The 20,806-nt window shown below is 65.2% G+C and overlaps 4 protein-coding genes across 4 annotated transcripts; 1 reads left to right on the plus strand and 3 right to left on the minus strand.

Annotated features, from left to right (window-relative positions):
* Positions 1-535: 535 nt before the first annotated feature.
* On the minus strand, positions 536-5,050 carry LOC110478279 (histone H2A.V). The gene is made up of 5 exons (XM_021544825.2): positions 4,847-5,050; positions 2,216-2,293; positions 1,244-1,357; positions 1,040-1,169; positions 536-859 (listed from the first exon to the last, which is right to left on the minus strand). The coding sequence occupies exons 1-5, from the start codon at positions 5,033-5,035 to the stop codon at positions 798-800; spliced, it is 573 nt and encodes a 190-aa protein (XP_021400500.2). The 5' UTR covers positions 5,036-5,050; the 3' UTR covers positions 536-797.
* A 6,436-nt stretch (positions 5,051-11,486) lies between these two features.
* Positions 11,487-12,533, minus strand: PURB (purine rich element binding protein B). Its single transcript, XM_021544826.2, has one exon. It carries the CDS (start codon positions 12,531-12,533, stop codon positions 11,523-11,525), a length of 1,011 nt encoding a protein of 336 aa, XP_021400501.1. The 3' UTR covers positions 11,487-11,522.
* Positions 12,534-13,775: 1,242 nt separating this feature from the next.
* COX5B (cytochrome c oxidase subunit 5B) lies at positions 13,776-15,965 on the minus strand. The gene is made up of 4 exons (XM_077789279.1): positions 15,840-15,965; positions 15,397-15,470; positions 14,601-14,700; positions 13,776-14,215 (listed from the first exon to the last, which is right to left on the minus strand). Exons 1-4 carry the CDS (start codon positions 15,931-15,933, stop codon positions 14,103-14,105), a joined length of 381 nt encoding a protein of 126 aa, XP_077645405.1. The 5' UTR covers positions 15,934-15,965; the 3' UTR covers positions 13,776-14,102.
* Positions 15,966-17,051: 1,086 nt separating this feature from the next.
* On the plus strand, positions 17,052-20,281 carry LOC110478267 (calsenilin). Its single transcript, XM_077789278.1, has 8 exons — positions 17,052-17,310; positions 18,552-18,676; positions 18,760-18,829; positions 19,206-19,276; positions 19,522-19,629; positions 19,708-19,812; positions 19,912-19,974; positions 20,196-20,281. Exons 1-8 carry the CDS (start codon positions 17,208-17,210, stop codon positions 20,241-20,243), a joined length of 693 nt encoding a protein of 230 aa, XP_077645404.1. The 5' UTR covers positions 17,052-17,207; the 3' UTR covers positions 20,244-20,281.
* Positions 20,282-20,806: the final 525 nt, after the last annotated feature.

Genomic DNA, 20,806 nt, shown 5'->3' on the forward strand with positions numbered 1-20,806 from the left:
CCCGGGCCGTGGCCCCGCTCACAAGCGGCCCCGCCGCTACCCCGGCCGCTGCGGGGCGGCGGGGCGGCCCTGAGCCCGGGCACGGCCGTGGTGGCGCCCTCGGCCCTTGGGGCCACTTGACGCCTGATGCAACCGGCGCCCGGTGTTGCCAGAGCAGGAGCGGCCCCGGCTCCAGCTCCCCCCGTCACCGGCTCGGGGCGGCCCCGTGTCCCGCTGGAACATCCGGGGCTCGGCGGGAGCTGGGGCAGGGCCCACGTGGGCAGGGCAGAGCGACACCCAGGACTGAGACAGACAGACAGACAGAGGGATGGCGATCCCCCACAGCCAGACCCGCCGGGCTCTCAGCCCCAGCTGCTGTCCGTGTGTCTGCGGGCGGACGGACAGACACACAGACACCCCCGTGTCCCCGCCAGGACAGACGGACACGGCCGGCCATGTGCTCCCGGGAGGCGGGGCCGAGGCACGCCCCACCCACCCTCATTTGCATAGTGGACGGTGCTTCCTCCCCTCCCCTCCCGCAGCACTGGAGACCGTCTGGATTTTTGTAAAAAATGGTTTATGGGTTCCACTTTTGTATAAAACGCAGGGGCGACCGAGCCACTCGCCCACCCCCAGCTGCCGCCCCACAGCCCGCGGTGTGTCCTACTCAGAACCTAAACCCATCCCAATGCTTCCTCTACAGTCAATCCTCTATGCTCTTCCTTTGAACTATTCCTTAAAAAAATCCCTGGTGTCCCCGAGACGTTCCTGTGCCCAGGTACAGGACGACGACCGGGGGATCCAGAGCCGCGCTCCCTCTACGCCGTCTTCTGCTGCCCCTTCTTTCCAATCAGAGACTTGTGGATGTGGGGGATGACACCTGCGGAGAGCGGGGCAGAAATCCAGTCACGTCACCTGCGGAACTCCCCAGAATCTCCAAAAACCCCCCAACTCCCCATTCCGTGAGCGTCAGGCGGGTCCCCAAGCAGCGAGCCCGTGCTCTTGTCCCCGGTTCCCACTTGGTCTCCCCTGCCAACGCCCCCCGCGGGACCAGGCCCACCTCCACCAGCGATGGTGGCTTTGATCAGCGAGTCCAGCTCCTCGTCGCCGCGGATGGCCAGCTGCAGGTGCCGGGGCGTGATCCGCTTCACTTTGAGATCCTTGGAAGCGTTCCCGGCCAGCTCCAGCACCTGCAGGACAGCGGAGGAGGCGGGAGTGGCGGGCCGGCCGCGGAGCCGCGGGCCTGGGCGGGGGCAGGTCCTACCTCAGCCGTCAGGTACTCCAGGATGGCCGCGCTGTACACGGCTGCCGTGGCTCCCACGCGCCCGTGGCTGGTGGTCCGAGTCTTCAGGTGCCTGTGGATGCGGCCGACTGGGAACTGGGGGGCAATTAACGACCTCGTTAATACCTGCAGCCCCCCCAGGGTGCACATTTACACCCTGCACTGCTGGGCTGGGCTGTGGGAGCAACCCTCCAGGCAGATCATTATCCAATTTATTTATTATTTCATATATAATATATATTAATATATTATATAACTAATAGTATATATTATGTTAACCTATTATATAACCTACTATATGTATTACAGTTAATCACTACCCAATTTATTACTTGCTAATATATTATATATAATATACTACAAATATTACAATTAATCAGTATCAAATTTATTTATTTCATATATAATATTTATTAATATATTATACAATTAATATATATTATGTTAATAGATATAACCTACTATATATTCCAGTTAATCACTATCCAATTTATTTATTACTTGTTAATATATTATATATACTACATATATTACAATGAATCACTATGCTATTTACTTGTTACTTGTCAATATATTATATATATAATCTACTACATATATTACAATTAATCGCTACCCAATTTATTACTTGTTAATATATAATCTACTATATATATTACAATTAATATATCATATCAATATATGTTATTATAATCCTTTATATTGTGATATATATTGTAATTATAACAATTTAGTAAAATTTAGACATTTTAAATCTTGCACGGCATAAAAATAATTGTATTTTGATTATAATACTTATTAATTAAAAGATATAACCAATTACTTCTCCCAGTTAATCCCCCCATCCTCTGCGTCCCACCCGACAGCCCGCCCGGGGCTCCTCGTGGCTCCACGAGGCTCCCGGTGCCAAAATCGCCCGTTCTGACCCCAAAGCAGAGGCCCGGGGCGCCGTACCTGCAGCCCGGCCCTCTGGGAGCGCGACACGGCCTTGGCCTTGGCCTTGCCGCTGTCCTTGCCCGCCTTGCCGCCAGCCTGGGAGAGAAAGGGGCCTGTTAATTAATCTAATCACTGCCTGAATCCAAACAATCTCGTTAATTCTAAGCCAGAGGGACCTGCTGCAGGATAAGCTGGCAGCTCCCTGGCAACTCTCGAGCCACGCAGATCCAAGAGGATAAACAAGGGATGTTTTCAGGGTGCAGCAGCTGCTCCCTCGCCCCGGGGTCTCACCCTGCTGCCACTGCTCCCAGTACTTCCCAGAAAATGCCAAATGGGGGGGAAACAGCCCAAAATCCCATTGTTGAGCCTTTTTTCCCCAGCAGCTGTGAGCCCAGTTTGTTTTCAGATGCGATTTCCCCACGGGCTGACGCTGGGCAGCAGGCAGGGCACTGCTCCTCACATGGGAATGTGAATCCCGTGGGATCGGGGCAATTCCCCTCCTCCAGCAGAGTGGGAACCCAGCCCGGGGCCCCAGGCACGGTGGGTTTAACCAAAACCACGGTGCACGGGGTGGAAATGCCACAGCCAAGAGTTGGGGAGCTGCCGAGTAACACGGAAGAGCCGAGCACGCCTTTGCTGGGCTCTCCCATCCGCTGCCAGGAAATCCACGGATTCCAGGGATTTGGGAAGACCCCATGACATCATTAATCACTAATGAGGGTTCCTAATGAAGGTGAGAGCTACGGGTGACGCAGGAAAGCAGAGGGAGCTGCACCCTCCCCGTGGGAAAGACGTCAGCAACCCAAAATCTGCTCTAGGTGAAAAAAAACAGGGATAACAATCCCCAAAAATAAATTTTCTAACCCACAGAAATACAAGGAACAAGAGCAGAGGGAGACAGGAGCCTGAAAACACCCTGGATACTCACAATCCCTCTTTTTCTAGAATATATTGATCCCACAATCCCCATCCCCTCTAAAAAGGAGGAATTTTGGCTCCCGGTGAGGGAGCTGAAAGGATTCAGACATGCCAGGAGAGGAAGTTGAACAGGTTAATCCTTAAAACAAGATCCTGGTTAACCTGGGAATGTCCAAGATCTGGGTCCCATCCCAGCCAGGTGGGAGTTAAAACCAGGTTCAGTTCAAACACTGGGAAAAAATTAGTCAGGAGGGGGCATTAATTAATCCCGAGGTGATTAAAGCAAGCAGGGGGCAGCGGGTGAGGCCATGGGGGACCCAGCAAATCCACTCTGCAGGAGTTACTTCCATCAGGAGAAAACATCACTCCACCAAACTGCTGAACTCAAGGAGGGCATTTTGGGGGGTGGATTTGAGATTTATGGGGAAGAAAGGGGGAGGCAAGGGGGATTTGTGGACATTTCCTTGCTCCAGGAATAAAAGGCAGCGTTGGGAAGAGCACTGGCTGTTCCCACTGAGGGCTCTTATCCGCCAGCTGTGAAGTTTCCCACTGCCCCAGCAGGTTTTCCAGCTCGGAGCTGCTGCCTGAGACATCTTCATGGCAGGGGGCTGACTAGGAAGAGCAAGAAAGGGCTCCTGGACTCCTCCCTCCTGAGGGGGCAGTCCCGAGGAATTCTCTCCTCACCCTCTGCGTTGGGACAATCCTTGTAGCATCTCCATCCCTCCTCTCCACCCCAGCCCCTCGCTGGGAGCACATTCCCGTGCTAAATCCTAAATCCCGCCTGGGTCTGACCCCGGGAGCGAATTCCCGTGCTAAATCCTCCCTGGGTCTGACCTGCTGGTTTCTTTTTTGTTTTGTTTTTTTTTCATATTGCTTCAAACAGGACAAAACCCCTCCAAGCAGCAACTTCTTATCTCGAGCCGCACATTCCCAGACATCCCCGAGCGCAAGTTCTTGGCGGCGGCAGGAGTTGCATAATCCAACGGTGTTTCCACTAGCGCGGAGGGACCCCCCCGAGCCCACCTGTGGATCCGCGGAACCCCCCAAGCCCCCCGGAGATCCACAGCACCGCTCCTGCGGATCCACAGGGTATCTCCGGAGAACGCGGGGACCGCTCGGACCCCCTGCAAACCCACAGGAAGCCCCCGCGGAACCACAGAACCCCCTCAGCGACCCTGCAGATCCACGGAACGCCGTGACCCCATCCCCCTGCCCGCCTCCGCTGACAGCTCCGGGCTCCGCTCCCCCCGTTCCCCCCACGGGGCCACAGCAACGGGGCACCGGGGAGAGCGACCCGCCCGTTCCTCCCCGTCCGGACCGGGCCGTTTCCGCGGGAAGCTGAGAGATCCCGCGGCAGCCCGGAGAAGGCGCCGGGCGGTTTGACAGACCCCGCTCGGGCCCCTCGACCGCCGCTCCCCCCACGGCGGCCGCTTCCTCCCGGCCAACCGGCACAAACCGCGGCCGCGGAGACACCGGCCGCCACCGCGCCGCTCTGACAGCGCTGCAGCGCACCGCCGGGGCCGGATCTGGAGGGCAGGACAAACTCCCTCCCCGGGAACAGGGGCGCAGCGGCCACGGGGCACCGGGGGAAGCGCCGGGCCGGACCCAAGGTCACGGACCGGGGCCCGGCCCCAGCTGACAGCGGCGCCCATTGGCGGCCCCACGGGGCCCGGCCGCGCTGTCCCGGCCGGCCCCCCGAGTCCCGAGCCGCTCTGCTGCCCCTGCCCTCACCATGGTGCCGCCGCCGCCGTCCGAGCCCCAGAGCCGCCGCCGCGCCCGACCCGCCTCAGGAGCCGCCAGACAATGACCCGCCCGGGCGGGGGCGGCGGGCCGCGCCGCGCCGCGCCCAATCACCACCTGCAATACTAGTTTGAACATCCTGCGGCACCCAATGAGCGAGCCGCTTCTTTCGCCGTCCATCACGGGCTCCGCCCCGCGGCTCGTTTAACGGCTGTGTTGCCTTTGCACACGGCACGCAGCGGGGTGAGGGCGGGGCGCGCTCGCTGCGGTGACGTCACTGCCCGGCCAATAGCAACAGCGAGCACCGCGGGGGGAGGCGGGGCTATGGTGATAGGCAGTTGACTGAGCCAATCGAGAGCGGGCGGTGTTTCCCGCCCATTCCACGGCTCCGCCCCGGGCCGTGTTTGTGTGAGGGAGCCGGGAGGGGGCGGCCGTGAGGGGGCGCGGGCGGCGGGGCAGTGGCGGCTCCGGGTTCGCTCCCGACACGGCCCGGCCCTGCTCGGGGCCGAGCGGGGACCGCGCCCGGGATTCCCTGCCCCGCCGTGTGTCCCGGGGGCGGTACATCCCCGTAGGATGAGTGAGAAGGGCAGCGGTCCTGCGGTAACGCGGACCCTGAGCGGCCGAAGGGTCTGTCAGTGGTGACAGCAGGTGGCCACAAAAAGCCCCAAACTCCCCGGCACTGCTGGGGGGAAGAGGGCCCCTTTTCGCACAAACATACCCACCGAATAAAAACCCGGTTCCTCACGGCGGGCCCCGCTCAGTGCCGGATGGAGCCTGGCTCTGGGGCTAGCGGAGGTTGTAAACGCAGCCGGGGATTCGGCAGCGAGGCTCGGTGCCGGGCAGCGGCTCGGCGCTGTGGGCGCCACGGCCTGCCCGTCCCGCCGTGCCTCAGTTTCCCTCCCGCACCGTGCCCGCCGCTGCCGCTCTGCCGGGGGCTGCGGGCGGCCCCGGCCCCGCGCCCACCCTGCTCGGGCACCCGCTCCCGGTGCCCGCGGCGTGCCCCCCGAGCCGCAGCCGCCCTCCCTGCCCCGCGGCACGGGCTGGGCGAGGAGGAGGAGGAGGAAGGCAGCTGTCACTGAGCCTGCCCTGCCTGGCCGGGGGCGCGGCAGCTGCCCCGGGAGCGCCGCACCTGCCGCGGGCCGGGCCCGCCGGCTGCCCCCGGGGCCCCTCCAGCTGTCCCCGGCTCCCCGAGCCCCGCGGCCAGCCCGGGGGGAGCCGCGGCAGCTGCGGGGCGCGGAGGGGCCGCGGACGGCGCCGGGGAGCCGGAGGAGCGGCCCCGCGGCCGCGGGGATGGGTGGCCGGGATGGGGAGCAGCCGCGGGGCCGCTCGGGGGTCGCGCCCGGCCCCGGTGGCGGCGGCGGCGGCGGCGGCGGCTCATGCGCAGGCGGGTCCCGCGTGTCCTCAGATGAGCCCGAGCCCGCAGGGAGCCGCAGCGCGGCGGGCGGGGGCTGCGGCAGCGCCGGGGGACGGCACGGGCACGGCACCGGGCACGGCACGGGCACGGCACCGGCCACGGCACCGGGCACGGCACCGGCACGGCACCGGGCACGGCACGGGCACAGAACCGGCACGGGCACAGCACCGGGCACGGCACCGGGCACGGCACCGGGCACAGAACCGGCACGGGCACAGCACCGGGCACGGCACCGGGCACGCACCGGGCACGGCACTGGGCACGGCACCGGCACGGCACGGGCACGGCACCGGGCACAGCACCGGGCACGGCACCGGGCACGGCACGGGCACGGCACCGGGCACAGCACCGGGCACCGGGCACGGCACGGGCACGGCACGGGCACGGAACCGGGCACGGAACCGGGCACAGCACCGGGCATGGCACCGGGCACGGCACCGGGCACAGCACGGGCACAGCACCGGCACGTCACCGGGCACGCACCGGGCACGGCACGGGCACGGCACCGGGCACAGCACCGGGCACGGCACGGGCACGGCACCGGGCACAGCACCGGGCACCGGGCACGGCACGGGCACGGCACCGGGCACGCACCGGGCACGCACCGGGCACCGGGCACACCCCAGCCCCCGGGGCACAACCGTGCGATGGCACACGGGGCTGTCACACCTGTGCACACGCAGCACACACGGGCCACGCCAAACGCTCCCCGCCTCCCACCGTGTGGTGGCACACACGCCTTACACACGCTTTACACACGCACACCACGGCCATAGAATCGCTTTATACACGCCTCACACACGCTTTACACACGCACACCACGGCCATAGAATCGCTTTATACACGCCTCACACACGCTTTACACACGCACACCACGGCCATAGAATCGCTTTATACACGCCTCACACACGCTTTACACACGCACACCACGGCCATAGAATCGCTTTATACACGCCTTACACGCACAGAGCCGTGCGATGCACGCACACCTCACACACACCCACACACACACGCTGCACCGTGCACACGCCAGCCCGAGCTGTGACACAACGTGCCTATGGCACGCCAGACCTGCTCCCTCCCCGCCGTGCCGGTACCTCACGCCCCCGGCTCCCCCGAGTCGCAGGACACGATGGGGACCCCATCCCCGTTTGTGCCCTCAGGACATCCTGAATGTCCCTGTAGTGCCACGGGGTGACCAGCCCACCCCTCACCACCACGGTGGCACCAGCTCCACCCTCCCGGGCCCCCCACGGCACCCCAAGGAGCAAGTCGGGCCCGGGCTGGTTTTCATTCACTTTTCCGCATACTTTATTTGTTACAAACATACAATTCTTTAAATATAGACTGTAAAACTCCATTTGCAAAAATCTGCTACGTCAGGAGTGCTCGGAGCAGGAGGAGTTCGTCGCGTCGGCCTCGTCTGCGCTAGTGGTAACACCCAGGACCTGCCTCCGGCCCCTGGAGCCGCCCCGCCGGCCGCAGGGAAGGGACACGGGGGCCCCGGCCCCCCCGGCCGCCTAAAGTGCAGGTTTGCTTTAGTTTTTGTTTTTCTTTCATTAAAAAAATAACAGGAATAAAACTTTCTTTTTTTTTTTTTCTCTTTTCGGCAAAGGGACGTCATGGCGAGCGCTCGGGGAGGGAAGTGGCGCTCCCGGGATCCGCTGCTCCGAGGAGGATCCGGTGCTCGGAGGAGGACCCAACATTCATGGGATCCAGTTCTCAGAGGATCCAACTCTCCGAGGAGGACCTGCTGCTTGGAGAAGAGCCCAGCTCTAAGAGGGGGCTCTAGTGTTTGAAGGACCCAACTCTCAGAAGATCCAACTTGGAGGAGGATGTGGCTCCTGGAGGAGGATCCAGCACTCAGAGAAGGATCTGGTGCTCAGAGGATCCAGCTCTTGGAGGATCCAGTTCTTGAAGGATCCCGCTCTCGAAGGAGGATCGGGCGCTCAGAGGATCCAGCTTTTGGAAGATACAATTCTTGGAGGACCCAGCCGTCAGCGGATCCAACCCTGGGAGCGCCTGGCTCTTGAGAAGGACCCGGCGCTCTCCGCGCCGCTGCTGTCCCCGCGCCCGCGTGCCGGAGCCGCTCTCAGCCCCCGGGGACCCCAGGCCGTGCCGTGCCGTGCCGTGCCGTGCCGTGCCGTGCCGTGCCGTGCCGCGCTCCTCCGGCCCTCCCGCCCGGATCCGCCTTCTCCCGCCAACGCCCAGCCGCCCCGGCTCTACCGGCTCCGCGAGGATGAGGAGGGCGAGGAGGCAATGGCCTCGCCCTGCAGGAACATCTGGGAGCATCCACGGAGCCAGCTGGGACTTCCCACCGGGAAGACCTGCTGAGCTCCGTGGTGCACCACCCTGCGTACCCCCAGTGCTCCCTCAGCTGCTTCTTTTAAAAGCTCTTCCAGTTTTTTTGTGATTTTTTCCCACTTTTTGCTTTTTTTATGAGAGGCCAGTGAGGGGTTGGGTTGGTTTAGTCACCAACATGAGGAGCCACCCAAAGCATGGCCCCCCAAAGCATCCCCCACTGCCCCCAAGTCACCTGGAAACGAGGCAGGGGAATCCGAATTTTCTTCCGTATTTTTTAGGGCAAAAAGAGCTGAAGCTGTTTGAACTTGCCCTGGAAGCACCACCCGCTCCAGACCCAGCCATTTGGGGTATTTTCCAGTGGGTTTTGGGGCATTGTACAAGACTTCCAACATTCTGTCTGTACAGCCATCATCGCGTTCTCCGTCAGCCCCTCTGGGGCAGCAAAGCTGGAAGTACCAGGAATTTGGGATATTTTTCTCCCTATTTGTGGTTTAAAAAATAAAAACTAAAAAAAACAAAACAAAACAAAACAACAAAAAAAAATCAACCCAAAAAAAGCAATTTGCCCATTTTCTACAGAATTCAACCCAAAACCCAACCGAATCTGAGCTATGTACACACAGCCACGTCTATACACACAGAGATGGGAAGGGGGTTCAGGGGAGATGCCGGCGTTGTCCCGCTTTCCTGGGAAACACCCAATGCCTCCTGGGGGGCTCCAAGACAAAAACCCACCAAAACTGCCCCCCAAGATCCCCTCTGCCATGGCAGCCCCCACAGCCGCTCCCCTCGCTCCAGCTGGCACCTCAAATCCCCTTTTTTTCCCTATTTTATCTCATTTTGCCTGTTTTTTCCGCTGTATTCCCCGACGTGCTCTGCTCTTCCCACCCAAATGGAGCTGTGGGAGGTTGTGTCCATGGATCCGGCGCTTCTCTGGCCAGGAAAGGCTCCCTGAGCCAACGCCGGGAGCTGCTTTTTTGGGTTTATTACTGGATTTTGGTGGTTTTGCCTGGTTTTTTTTCCTTTTCCGTGTATTTCTAGCCCGCTCCCCAGAGCAGGGCCGGGCCAGCAGCAATTCTGCCGCTCTCCCAGAGTAGAAATAAGGCTAAATCACCACAATTCAGCCAAAAGAAAGAAACCCAAAGGAATATATATATATTTATATATATATATATATATATATATCTCTCATCCTCTTCAAAAATAAAAGGAGAGGTCCCGCGGCTGGACGCCGGTGAGTCCCGCGGAGCTGGGAGCGTTTTTCCCCCAAATCCGTCGTCGCCGTCGTGGTTTATGGTTTTTCTCCGTGGCAAAGAACACAGGACCAGGAGTATGGGTGGATACAGCAGGAATTCACCGGAAAGAGCTGCCTGAGGGTACAAAATACAGTACGGACACATCGGCCATCGAGGAAGGACTATTGCTCCCGAGTGAGTGAGTGAGGGATCCGGGTCCTTTGCGACGGAGAAGGCTTAAAAACGGGATAAACGGAAGAAATTCTCTTTAAAAATCCCTTTAAAAAGAGCAGCGGGAGCAGCGGGGTGGGGCCGGCCGGTGGACGGATGGACAGCGGCGTGGGGGGTCCCCCAGGGCTCTGCGGCTGTTCCTCGCTTCCCAATAAATACGGAGAGAGGGAGATGCCGGATCCGTGGTAATAAATTAAGGAGGCAGCTGATTGGGCTCCCAAAAATGGATTAAAAGGAAAAAAAAAAAAAAAGAAAAGTCCTAGAAGTGGTGAAACCGTTGGAGAAGAGGCAAAACTTTGGAATGAGAGCGATGGAGTTCAAGAGTTATGGGAAAACGGGGTGAAAAACCGGAATTCTGTACAGGGCAGGACTGAGCTGAGGGAGTGAAAAGAATTAAAAAAAAAAAAAAAAAAAAGACTATTTGAGAGTGGAAAAATGTGTTTAATAGGAGGTGGCTGGAGGGACCAGGCGGCGCCAGGGCCGGGCCCAGGGGGGCAAAAAAAGACAAAAGGAGGCAAAAAATAACAATGAACCTCCAAAATCCACCCCCAAGGTGCCGGGGCCGGGCGTGGCCACGGATTTGGGGCCGGAAAATCCAATTTGGGTGAAGCCAAGGGGCGGATTCCGGCGGGTCCTGGTGAAACGGGGCCGGAGGCGCCTTATTTGGAGAGAAGGGGAAGATGGTTCGCCCTGTCGAGTTTTTCCTTGTGCTTTGTGCCGGCGCCTCCCCCTTCCCGGCGGGAAATGGGGAGGGGGGGGGAAAAACGGTCAGAAATCGGCAAAACCGAGGAAATCTTCCCTAATTGCCAGGGAGCCGCCAGCTCGGGGCGGGTTCCAGTTCGGGCGCCCGGAGTTTGCATCCCGGAAAAAAAAAAAACCCAACCAAAAACCAAGGACAAAAAAAAATACCAACAACCCAAAAAGAAAAAGAAAAAAAAACCAAAAAAAAAATAACGTGGAAAGAGGAGAAAAGGAAAAAATCCAAAAGGAAAATGAAGGGAAAATCACAAGCCGAGGGAACGGCCGTTGGTCCAAGGTGCCTCCGGTGCCCCCCTCCCCTCCCCCGGCGCCGCCGCCGCCGCTCGGCTCCGGCCGCGCTGGTTTCGGTGGGGGGCACCGGGAGGGGAGGGGGCTGCGGGAGCCCCCCTGCCCCCCCCCAGAGCAGCGAGTCCTGGGGTCGGGGGTCCCACGGCGGGAGCCGGGGAGGGGGCGGGGGGGCCGCGGCACGGTCGGGCCGGTTTCTCTCTCTCCGGTGGCGGCAGGAGGGGGGGCTCGGGGGCTCGGGGACCCCCGTGCCCCACCGCTGCTGGGAGGGGGGGGGGGGCTCGGGGACCCCTTCGTCCCATTGCCGGGAGCGGGGACCCGGGGGTTGGGGGACCCCTCGGCCCCGTCGCTGGGAGGGGGGATCGGGGACCCGTTCGCCCCGGGGCTCGGGGGGGTGGTGGGGGGCCGGCGTCGGGGTCGAGGGCTGGGGGGGATCGGCTCAGTCGTCGTCCACGTCGTCGCCGTCGGAGTCGTCACCGGCGCCGCTGCCGCTGCCCGGCCCCGGCGGGCCGGCGCGCCGGTCGTAGAGCTTGTCCCGCTGGCGCTCCTGGATGTCGCGCATCTCCTCGGCGTAGCGGCAGAAGGCGCCGCCGAACTTGGCCCAGGCCTTGTAGGGGACGGTGATGGCGTTGCGGTAGGACGGCTTCACCTCGCTGACCCGCAGGAACACCCCGTACTTGTTGCAGCCCACGTCGAAGAAGAAGCGCTTGGAGTCCACGGTGATGGACGTGCCCTCGGGCAGCTCCCCGTAGAGCCCCCCGCCGCCCGGGCCGCCGCCGCCGGGGCCGCCCAGCTCGTCCTCCTCGCCGCCGTAGTCGTCGATGAGCTTGGCCAGGGCGTCGCGGAACTCGATGAGGCCCTGCGCGGGCAGCGCGATGGTCTGGCCGCTCTGCAGCCCGGGCGGGCCGCCCGCGAAGCCGCCCGGGCCGCCGGGGCCGCGGTTCACGGTCTGGCGGATGCGCAGGAAGCGCCCGCGCTGGTTCTCCTTCAGGTCCAGGTAGTACTTGCGGTTCTCCCGCACCAGGAACTCGCTCTTGAGGGCGCGGCGGGGCCCGGCGCCGTCCTCGCCCGGCGGCCCCGCGGCCTGCGCCAGCTGCTCGGGGCTGGACGGGCCCAGCTGCGCGTAGTGCTCGATGAAGTCGCCCAGGTAGTCGCGGAACTCGGCGGCCACGGCCATGGAGAGCGTCAGGCGGCTCTTGGAGCCGCCCGCGCCCACCTCGGCGATCTTGAGGAAGCGGCCCTTGGCGTTCTGCTTCACGTCCAGGTAGAAGCGCTTGTTCTGGATGTCCAGCCGCTTGGACGCCAGCTCCTGCGTCTCCTGCTCGGGGCCGGCCGCGCCGCCGCCGCCGGGCCCCGCGGCCGGGCCGGCCCCCCCCGCCCCGCCGCGGGCGGTCCCGAACCCGCCGCCGCCGCCGCCGCCGCGCTCGCTGCCGCTGTCCCCGTCCGCCATCTTGTCCGCCCGCCCCGCGCGCCGCCCGCTTCCGGCCCCGCTGCGACACCGCTGACGTCACCGCCGCACCGCCGCCGTCACGTGCGCCGGCGGCCCCGCCCGCCGCGTCCCCGCGCGCCCCCGGCGAAGCTCCGCCCACCCAGCGCTGGCCCCGCCCCGCAGCCCCCTCCCCTCCAATCCCGTCCCTCCGAGTCCCGCCCCCAGCTGTCGGTCATCATCGCCACGCCTCCCATTGGTCTCCGGGCCCGGGCCCCGCCCCGCAGCCCCCTCCCCTCCATTGGGCGCAGAGCTCGGCTGTCAGTCACGGCCACGGCTGGCTCCGATTGGCCAATGCGGCCCGGGGCCCCTTCACTGCGCGCAATTCCCGCCCTTCGCTGCTGTCAGTCACAGCCTCCCGCCGCCCCCATTGGCCAGCGGCGCTCAGGCTCCGCCCCCTCCAGCCGGGGATGCATGACGTCATGGCCATGCAGCGTGACGTCATCCATGACGTCACAGCTGGCCCGCAGCGCTGGGGCCGCAGGTCGGACAGGCGACGTCAGCCCCGAGCCCCCAGCGGGCCCACGGGGCAGAACCGGGAGAGCGCCCGAGGGAGCCCGGGGGGGACCACCCTGAAAGGACACCTGAGAACCTCTGGGGATCTCCTGAGGCCACCTGGGATCACCTGAGAACCTCTGGGGATCTCCTGAGGCCACCTGGGATCACCTGAGAACCTCTGGGGATCTCCTGAGGCCACCTGGGATCACCTGAGAACCTCTGGGGATCTCCTGAGGCCACCTGGGATCACCTGAGAACCTCTGGGGATCTCCTGGGAGCATCTGGGGAACTCCTGAGAACCTCTGGGGATCTCCTGGGAGCATCTGGGGAACTCCTGAGAACCTCTGGGGATCTCCTCGGAGCCTCCAGGGAATTCCTGAGGCCACTTGGGATCTCCTGTAGCCATTTGGGACCTCTTGGGAGCCTTTGGGCACCTCCTGTATCCACTTGGGACCTCCTGGGACCAACCCACCCCCTCAGTGCCCAGGGGCTCCTTTTGGGGCTGGGGACACCCAAAGGGGACAAAGCAGCATCGGGACCCACTGGGGGCTTTTCCCACCCAGCCCCAGAGCAGAGGCACAGTCAGACGGGGTCCCCCCACCCCAAATCCCACTCCCAGGCCGTGGTGTCCCCCCAGACCCCCACGTCCCCCCCTGGTCACGGTGACACCACCACGGCCCCATCCCCCAGCACAGACAGAGGCAGCTCTCCACACAAACTCTTTATAGGGGGACCCCGGGAGGGGACCCCTGCCCCTCAGCAGGGATCAGATGGTGGGGGGGGTCCCTCGTGGGGATCGGTTTTTGGGGCGGGGTCCCTCATGGGGATCGGTTTTTGGGGCGGGGTCCCTCGTGGGGATCTGTTTGTGGGGCGGGGTCCCTCGTGGGGATCTGTTTGTGGGGCGGGGTCCCTCGTGGGGATCCGTTTGTGGGGCGGGGTCCCTCGTGGGGATCCGTTTTTGGGGCGGGGTCCCTCGTGGGGATCCGTTTGTGGGGCGGGGTCCCTCATGGGGATCGGTTTTTGGGGCGGGGTCCCTCAGTGGGGCAGCTCGTGCGGGATCAGTTTGTAGTGGGCGCCACAGGAGGGGCAGCGCTGGGCCTCGCCCTTGTGCAGCCAGAACCAAACCACGTAGCTGTTGTCCTCCTCACCTGGGGACACAGGGACGGCGTGGGACACACGGACAGGGGACACAGGGACAGGGTGGGATGGGGACAGGTTTAGAGGGACGGGACAAGCACAGAAGGGGATGGACAAACGGACGAGGGACAGGAACGGACACGCGGACAGCCTGGACAGGCACGGGTGGGAGGAGAGACGCACGGACAGGAAAAGGACAGAGACACAGACAGACGGGCCGTGCACACCGGCAGGAGAAGGACAGACGCATGCACACACGGGGACGGACAGACGGCCACAGGGATGGGCACAGGGACACAGGACGGACAGATGGACATGGGGATGGATGGACACAAGGCCATAGGGATGGACCCACAGACAGGACAGACACACGGACGCGGGGCCGGGGGCACTCACAGACGCAGCCCACGATGCGCCTGTTGGTGATGGAGGGCACGAGGTTCGGGTCCTCCCTGGTGCCCGCGTAGCGCTTGGGCCGGAACATGCTGTAGGGGTCCTGCGGGCAGGGGCACCCCGGGCGCTGAGCACCCCCTGACCCTAAACCCAGCACCCCCAGAGCCCAAACCCAGCCCCCAGACCCCAAACCCAGCCCCCTGACCCCAAACCCAGCACCCCCAGAGCCCAAACCCAGCACCACCAGAGCCCCCAGCCCTCAAACCCAGCACCCCCTGACCCCAAACCCAGCACCCCCAGAGCCCAAACCCAGCACCCCCAGAGCCCAAATGCAGCACCCCCTGACCCCAAACCCAGCACCCCCTGACCCCAAACCCAGCACCACCAGAGCCCCCAGCCCCCAAACCAAGCACCTCCAGGACCCCAAACCGAGCACCACCAGAGCCCCCAGCCCTCAAACCCAGCACCACCAGAGCCCCCAGCCCTCAAACCCAGCACCACCAGACTCCAAACCCAGCCCCCAGACCCCAACCCGAGCACCCCCAGCCCCCTGTGGCCACACTCCCCAGCCCCCCAGAGCTGGCACACCCCTCCAGGTGACCCCGCCACCCCCCACCCCGGGACCCCCAGATCTTCTCCCCCTGACCCCCTCCCCACCACGGGCACCCCGAAACAAGCCCGGAACGCCCCGCGGCTCCCCCAAGGGGAGCTCCCTGCTCCCCTCCGCCGCTCTGCGCCCCTCCGGGGCCGGCCGAACCCCGGAACCGCCCCGGAGCCCCCGGCAACCCCCGGCACTCACCAGACCCTTGTTCATGGCCTCCATCACCTTCCGCTCCATGCCGGTCGCCTGCTCCTCATCGCTGGCCAGGTTCCCTGCGGGGCGCGGTCACACCGGGCGCACACACCGCGCCCGCGCCCTCCGCTCCATCCCCGTTCCTCCCGCTCCATCCCCGCTTCCCCCGCTCCATCCCCGTTCCCCCCGTTCCCCCCGCTCCATCCCCGCTCCATCCCCGTTCCCCCCGCTCCATCCCCGTTCCCCCCGCTCCATCCCCGTTCCCCCCGCTCCGCCCGTTCCCCCCGCCCCGCCCGCTCCATCCCCGTTCCCCCCGCTCCGCCCGTTCCCCCCGCCCCGCCCGCTCCATCCCCGTTCCCCCCGCTCCCCCCGTTCCCCCCGCTCCCCCCGCTCCATCCCCGTTCCCCCCGTTCCCCCCGCTCCCCCCGCTCCGCCCGCTCCCCGCTCACCGGGCACGCCGAGGCTGCGGGCGGGCGCGGCGCGGGCGGACGCCGCGGGCAGCAGCCGCAGGGCCGCGCTCACCCGCAGTAACCTTGAGGCCATGGCGGCGACACCGCGGCACTTCCGGCACCGGCGGAAGCGGAAGTGCGGCGGGCGGGGCGGCGGGCGCGGGAAGGAGCGGGGCGGCGGCCCGGCCCCGCCCACAGCCGCGGAGCCCCGCCCCCGGCCCCGGCCCGTGTGAGGCCACGCCCTCCGTGACCACGCCCCGTGGTGGCCCCGCCCCCAGAGCGGCCCCGGGGGTCACGGGGGGGGTGCTGAGATTTTGGGTGGGAGATCGGAGCCGGGGGCACCGGGACACACCGGGGGGACACACCGGGGACACACCGGGGGACAGGGACACACCGGGGGACACACCGGGGGGACACACCGGTGGGACAGGGACACACCGGGGGGACACACCGGGGACAGGGACACACCGGGGACAGGGACACACCGGGGATAGAGACACACGGGGCGACAGGGACACACCGGGGGGACACACCGGGGACAGGGACACACCGGGGATAGAGACACACGGGGCGACAGGGACACACCGGGGACAGGGACACACCGGGGGGACAGGGACACACCGGGGGACAGGGACAGCTCCAGGGGGACAGGGATACCGGGGGGACAGGGACACACCGGGGGGACACACCGGGGATGGGGACACACCGGGGGGACCGGGACACACCGGGGGGACAGGGACACACCGGGGACAGGGACACACCGGGGACAGGGACACACCGGGGGGACAGGGACACACCGGGGGGACAGGGACACACCGGGGACAGGGACACACCGGGGACAGGGACACACCGGGGACAGGGCCGGTGTCCCCAGGCCGAGGGGACACGCACAGCGGTCCGGGGACAGCCCCGGGAGAGCGGGGACAGCCCCTCCGCCCTCCGTGCCTCAGTTTCCCCTGCCGTCGCTGCTTACTCATCGCCATCGATCCCATCGATCCCACCGGGGCGGGGCGGGCTGGGTGGGCTGGGGGGGACACGCCAAACAACCTTTTCCCCCCCAATTCTGAGGCCGGCCCGGGTTCGCCCCTCCCGGCTGCGCCCCCAGCGCCCGGGGGTGCTGCGGGCAGCGGGGGAGCGCCCCCCGAAAAAAACGAACCCCAAACCCCCAAACTTTCTTTGGAAGTGGAAATAAAACCTCGGGAAGCCGCCCGGGGGGGCCGGGGGTGGGCGAGTGCCAAGGGAGGAGGAGGAGGAGGAGGAGGCGGCAGGACGGGACGCGGGCACGGGCAGCAGCCGCCCGCGCTCCCGCAGCACCGGCAGCGCCCCGCAGGTTTGGGGGGACCCCCGGACCCCCCAGAAAAAGCGGCCATGGGCATCCAGGGCATGGAGCTGTGCGCCGTGGCCGTGGTCATCCTCCTCTTCATCGCCGTGCTGAAGCAGTTCGGCATCCTGGAGCCCATCTCCGTGGAAGGTACCCCCCCCCCGGCCTCAATTAACGCCAATTAGTGAGTTAATGGAGTGATCGCCCCCGCCGCGGCCGTCCCCGGGCGGCAGGACCGGGGATCCCCCCGGGAGGGTCTGGGGGAAGGCGGAGGATTTGGGGGGCACGGGAAGGGCCCCCAGCCCCCCCCGGCCCAGCCGTGCTCCGGCCGTGGGGACCCCCACCCCAAAACAGCCGGGGATGGAGACCCCACCCCAAATATCCAGAGGATGGAGACCCCACCCCAAACACCTGGACATGGGGACCTCCACCCCAAATATCTGGGGATGGGGACCCCCACCCCAGAGACCACCCCAAAGCAGCCGGGGATGGGACCCCCATCCCAAATATCCAGGATGGGAACCCCCACCCCGGAGCCCCCCCTGCGCCCCGTTAACCCCCCGGAGCAGGTAACGGGACCCCCAGTGACCCCCAAAGCCGCTGGGATTGACACCAGGGACCCCCACTGCCCCCCGGGCCCCCCGAGACTCCTCACACCCCGAGCTGGGGATTCCCCCCTCCGACAGCGCCGGGAGCGTTCCGGGCCCCAGTCCCAAAAGTGCTGACACCCCCTGCGCCCAGCGGCCCCGAGGGGCTTCCCGGGCTCAAATTATTCATGAAGCATCATTTATTAATTACCTTCCGCCGGGCCGGGCGGCAGCGGCGGCGGCCGAGAGGCGGCTGGGGACGTTCGGTGCCTCGGGAATGCGGGAAAAGCCCCGGGCACGGCAGCCGCGCGTTCGGGGTCCCGGGGGTCCCGGGGCCGCGGGGGTGGGGCGCTGGGGGCGGCTTTGGGGTGTCGGGGTGTTCCTAGGGGGGAGTCTTTGCCCGGGATGGGTTTTTGGGGTCTCTAAGGGGGTCTTTGCCCGGGATGGGTTTGGGGGGTCTCTAAGGGGGTCTTTGCCCGGGGCGGGTTTGGGGGGTCTCTAAGGGGGTCTTTGCCCGGGGCGGGTTTGGGGGGTCTCTAAGGGGATCTCTTTGCCCGGGATGGGTTTGGGGGGTCTCTAAGGGGGTCTTTGCCCAGGATGGGTTTGGGGGGTCTCTAAGGGGGTCTCTTTGCCCGGGATGGGTTTGGGGGGTCTCTAAGGGGGTCTGTTTGCCCGGGGCGGGTTTGGGGGGTCTCTAAGGGGGTCTTTGCCCAGGATGGGTTTGGGGGGTCTCTAAGGGGGTCTCTTTTCCCGGGATGGGTTTTTGGGGTCTCTAAGGGGGTCTTTGCCCGGGGTCCCCCGCAGACAGCGGCGATGCCGACGTGGAGCTCCCGAGCGCCCGGCACCAGCCCGAGGGGCTGGAGCGGCTGCTGGCCCGCACCAAGTTCAGCAAGGCCGAGCTCCAGTCCCTCTACCGCGGCTTCAAGAACGTGAGCGCGGGGATCCGGGCCCGGCCCCCCAAATCCGGGCTCCCCGCGATCCTCGGGGTCACCGGCGCCGCTCCCCCCGCCAGGAGTGTCCCAGCGGCCTCGTGGATGAGGAAACCTTCACGCTCATCTACTCGCGGTTCTTCCCTCAAGGCGGTGAGTCGGGGGTCCCCGCGCCCCGGGGGGCTGCCCGGGCAGTGCCCGGCCCGGTGCCGGGGCTCGGTCACCGTCCCCACCCGGTGCCGGGGGTCGGTCACCGTCCCCACCCGGTGCCGGGGCTCGGTCACCGTCCCCACCCGGTGCCGGGGCTCGGTCACCGTCCCCGCCCGGTACCGGGGGTCGGTCACCGTCCCCGCCCGGTGCCGGGGGTCGGTCACCGTACCCGCCCGGTGCCGGGGCTCGGTCACCGTCCCCGCCCGGTGCCGGGGTCACCGTCCCCGCCCGGTGCCGGGGTCACCGTCCCCGCCCGGTGCCGGGGGTCGGTCACCGTCCCCGCCCGGTGCCGGGGGTCGGTCACCGTCCCTGCCCGCAGACGCCAGCTCCTACGCCCACTTCTTGTTCGACGCCTTCGACGCGGACCGCAACGGGGCTCTGTGCTTCCAGGTGGGAATTCCTGGCGGGAATGGCCGCGCCAGCAGCGTGATTCATCACATCCTCCCCTCCTCCTCCTCCTCCTCTCCCCTCCCAGGCCGTGGCCGGGTGCGGGGTAAAAATACCGGGATCAATGGGGATGAAATCCCTGGGGCGGCCGGGATCGATCGCGGGAGAGAGGGAGGGAGGGACGGAGGCAGGGAGGGAGGGAGGGAGGCCGGGGGACGGTCCCGCTCCCTCCACGGTCTCTCCGCCAGGATTTCGCCGTGGGGCTCTCGGTGCTGCTGCGGGGGACGGAGCAGCAGAAGCTGAAGTGGACGTTTGACCTCTACGACGTGAACAAGGACGGCCACATCAGCAAGGAGGTGACACTGGGGGACACTGGGGGGCTGGCAGGGCGGGGACAGCCGGGCGGGGACCTGCCAGCGCCCTGTGTCCCGCAGGACATGCTGGAGATCATGAAGTCCATCTATGCCATGATGGGCCGCTGCACCGAGCCCGCGCTGGGTGCCAGCGCGCCGGCCCAGCACGTGGAGCTCTTCTTCCAGGTGAGACTGTCCCCGGCCACCTCCGGGCCACCTCCGGGCCACCTCCGGGCCACCCTGCGGCCAGGAGCGCCCCGCTGAGCCCTGGCTGCTCCCTTGCAGAAGATGGACAGGAACAGGGACGGCGTGGTGACCTTCGAGGAGTTCCTGGCCACGTGCCAGGAGGTGAGGGGCTCTGGGGGGCTTCATCCTCCTCCTCCTCCTCCTCCTCCTCCTCCGTGTTCTGTCCCGAAAGGACGCTGGGAGGGATGGCAGAGGAGGGCCAGGAGGAGAGGCACGGGAGCTGGGGCTGGCAGAAGGATTTGAGGGGTGCTGGGGATGGGAGGGGAGATGGCAAAGGGTGACAAGAGGAGGGGGACGCGGGGTCTCTGGTCTCTCCTCCCCAGGACAAGGACATCATGAGCTCCATGCAGATCTTCCACAACGTGCTCTAGACCCTGCTCCCCCCGGAGCTTTCCTACTGTTCCAGGCAAACAAGAAGTTCAAAGGCAGGAGAAATCCAGCGTGTGGCTCCCGGAGATGGGACAGGACAAGGACCAGGACAAGGACCAGGACAAGGACGACGTTGCCACCAGAGCCCCCCGGGCACGGAGCTGCCCCCTGCCAGACAGACCCATTTTGGGGGGGCTGAGCCTCCCCTCGACACCGACCCCCCCCGGCGGTGCGGGGACCTGGCACGGCACAAACCGCGGGGCGGGGACCCCCGGGACGTGGGGACCCCCGGGTGTGGGGTCTCCCTGTGGCAGCCGTGGAACGGAGCCCCCGCAGGGAACGGAAAGCTCAGCCCCGCCCGCAGCAACGTGGGGAGGGGATTTTATAAATAAACCGAATGGGGACGATTTGGGGTGAAACGGAGTCAAGAGGGGTGCGCGGTGTCCCGCTCCCTGTCCCTGCCCGTGGCTCAGTCCCGGTCCCGCTCCCTCTCCTGCTCCCAGTCCCAGTTCGGTTCCCGTTCCCGGTCCCATTCCCGGTCCCAGTTCGGTTCCCGGTCCCGGTT

Source organism: Lonchura striata, chromosome 32 (assembly GCF_046129695.1).
Source record: "Lonchura striata isolate bLonStr1 chromosome 32, bLonStr1.mat, whole genome shotgun sequence".
Lineage (NCBI taxonomy): Eukaryota > Metazoa > Chordata > Aves > Passeriformes > Estrildidae > Lonchura > Lonchura striata.